Genomic DNA, 2,432 nt, shown 5'->3' on the forward strand with positions numbered 1-2,432 from the left:
GTATTTTGGAGAATTTCTCTGGAAACTGCCTAGTAGGTTTTAGGATCTTGTCAGCGATAAAGAAAAATCAGGAGCAAATTTTATTTGAAGGGGATACTTCTCTTTGCTCTATTATTTAAACATTTTCCATAAAGCTACACAAAAGCATTTTCCTTGCGTACTTATTTACTCCCTATGTTTTATTTCTCTTCTTTTCCTTCCCACTTTTATCCCATTTCTCTGCCTTCGCTGTTTTGCAATAAACAGTTAAACATATTTTGCACAGATTTCAACTTTGTGAGCGATAGATGTTGACAGTAAGAAATGGCATTGTTATGGATACTTACAACTCACTCCGCCCAGTAGTTGTGGCATCAGTTGCCTCTAAAGTTATCGCAATTGATTCATATCAAACGTGACGTTCTTTGAAATGATTTTCCGTAACAACTATATCTGAATCTCATCTGTGAGAGTGCGCTTGACTGTGAGTTTGCGATCACAGTTTTATTAAATTGTAATAATAGAAAATAAATTAAGAAATGATCACAACTGCATGTCCCCACCCGTTACTAGATATCATTGGTTTGCTGAAAAATAAGAATATCAAATGGTTTTTTAAATATATTAGAAGCCGACTCTTGTGACGATCTATACTTGATAAGCAAACAAACGGCAAGGCAATGAACACACGAAAATTTGCATGTTAACGAGAGGCGCCTAACAGAGATGAAATAATTTGACCAAACTTTCGCTTTAACACTTAAACTATAATTTTATTTAATTTATTTAATTTCGGCTATACAATGGCCTCTAGATGTGCGAAGCTATATTATCGTTAATATTGGAAAGTTCTATCTCATATCTTGTTGTTTGTGTGATTTTGCATCAACGGTCGCGGAGATTGTTTACTGAGCATGACAAACATTATTCGCACAACGTGTTAAGCACATGTTTCATGCAAATTTTTATTTTCGAAAAGAAAACGAAATATTAATCATAATGTATAACTCATCGATGTGCATGTTGCGTATACTTTGATTCTACGAAAATTCATGAATTGAATTATCTTGTAAGGTTGACTTGAAATATTTCTAGGTGGATGGTTTCCAGCAGCATTAGAATGGAAGACGTTCTCAAAGGACGTCTGACAAGCGTCATCATTTTTATTCAAAATGGTAAATCACGTTACACAACTCTTCAAAATAGTTTTTCCAAATGATGAAAAGGTAATTATTTTTAAGTTACATTTTTAAATTGATTAACATCATAATATTGCTGAAAGTGGATACTGAATCTATAATAGCCTGACATAACTAGATTATCTTTTATCAAGAAGACATATATTTTGTGATAAATTTCATGATTACGTTTAGCAGCAGTGTATTAAAGTATTAAACTTTTCAAAAGGAAAATAAATATATTATAAACGAATTATTGCTGAAAATAAAATATAAAAATATAAGCACTTTCATGACATTGTCAGTAGAGACGGCAAGCTGCTCATATTTTACCGTACGTTGATGTTGTGATTCATGTACACTGGCAATAAGTATAAAGCTAGGAGGTAGAAATCAGCACTTACAACCCAATTCACCAACATCACTTTTATGACGAATTCACTAGGAGGAATTGTACCGTCAGGTCTCAACATGTTTATTAAATTTAATTCAGTCAAGTGAAGTCAAGTAAAAATGATCCTTCTTCGATATCTGAATTTTCAGTTGCAATAACTTTTGCTATTTTTGAAAAATTGATGATGTTTTCTCAAACGGTTGCAGAATATGTTTCATTAAAATCAGTAAATGAATGTGCATTAGTGCAGGATGTAAAGTTTGAGGGGGTAAAATGTATAAATTTTTAATAATTAGCTTCTCTATTTTGTCGTTGCATATAAGATAACAATGTTGCCGGTTTGACACTCTTTTAAAATCACAACCGTTTTACACAATTTTTAGTACTTCAACTCAGCTTGTGCATTACATTAAATTATCAATTCATTATTTTTGCGTTTTCAGTAAATGTTATGTTTTGCCAATCTTCTATTTTTTTGCATTCATTCCTTATCTTTTCAAAGTGGTTGATCAAAGATTGATTGAAATGTTCATTAAACAATCAGTTCTTTTAAATTAATGAATGAATTTTGCTGAACACTGCAAAGTATTATCATCGTGCTTGTACAGCCTCATTTACGTAAAACACTATTTTATACTTCTTTAATTTACGCCATAATATTATTTGTGATATGCAGAGACTTTCATCTGTAACGTATTGAGGATTTTGTTGTTGTTCAGCAATTACTATAATCTTTGGTGTTGACTCATTACATTGTTATTATACGTTTTCAAAGCATACATGCATTTTTAGGTCAGAAGAGTAACTTTATGCAAATGTGATGGTAAGCACTGCCGTTGGCATTCTGCTACGTGCACTTTGCGCTATGCAAATGCGGTAGC

The 2,432-nt window shown here is 32.1% G+C and overlaps 1 protein-coding gene across 1 annotated transcript; it reads right to left on the bottom strand.

The window, feature by feature from the left end:
- Positions 1 to 548: 548 nt before the first annotated feature.
- On the bottom strand, positions 549 to 1,630 carry Tsp_13590 (conserved hypothetical protein). The gene is made up of 2 exons (XM_003370134.1): positions 1,491 to 1,630; positions 549 to 744 (listed from the first exon to the last, which is right to left on the bottom strand). Exons 1-2 carry the CDS (start codon positions 1,628 to 1,630, stop codon positions 549 to 551), a joined length of 336 nt encoding a protein of 111 aa, XP_003370182.1.
- Positions 1,631 to 2,432: the final 802 nt, after the last annotated feature.

Source organism: Trichinella spiralis (assembly GCF_000181795.1).
Source record: "Trichinella spiralis strain ISS 195 chromosome Unknown Scfld1098, whole genome shotgun sequence".
In the NCBI taxonomy this organism is placed as follows: domain Eukaryota; kingdom Metazoa; phylum Nematoda; class Enoplea; order Trichinellida; family Trichinellidae; genus Trichinella; species Trichinella spiralis.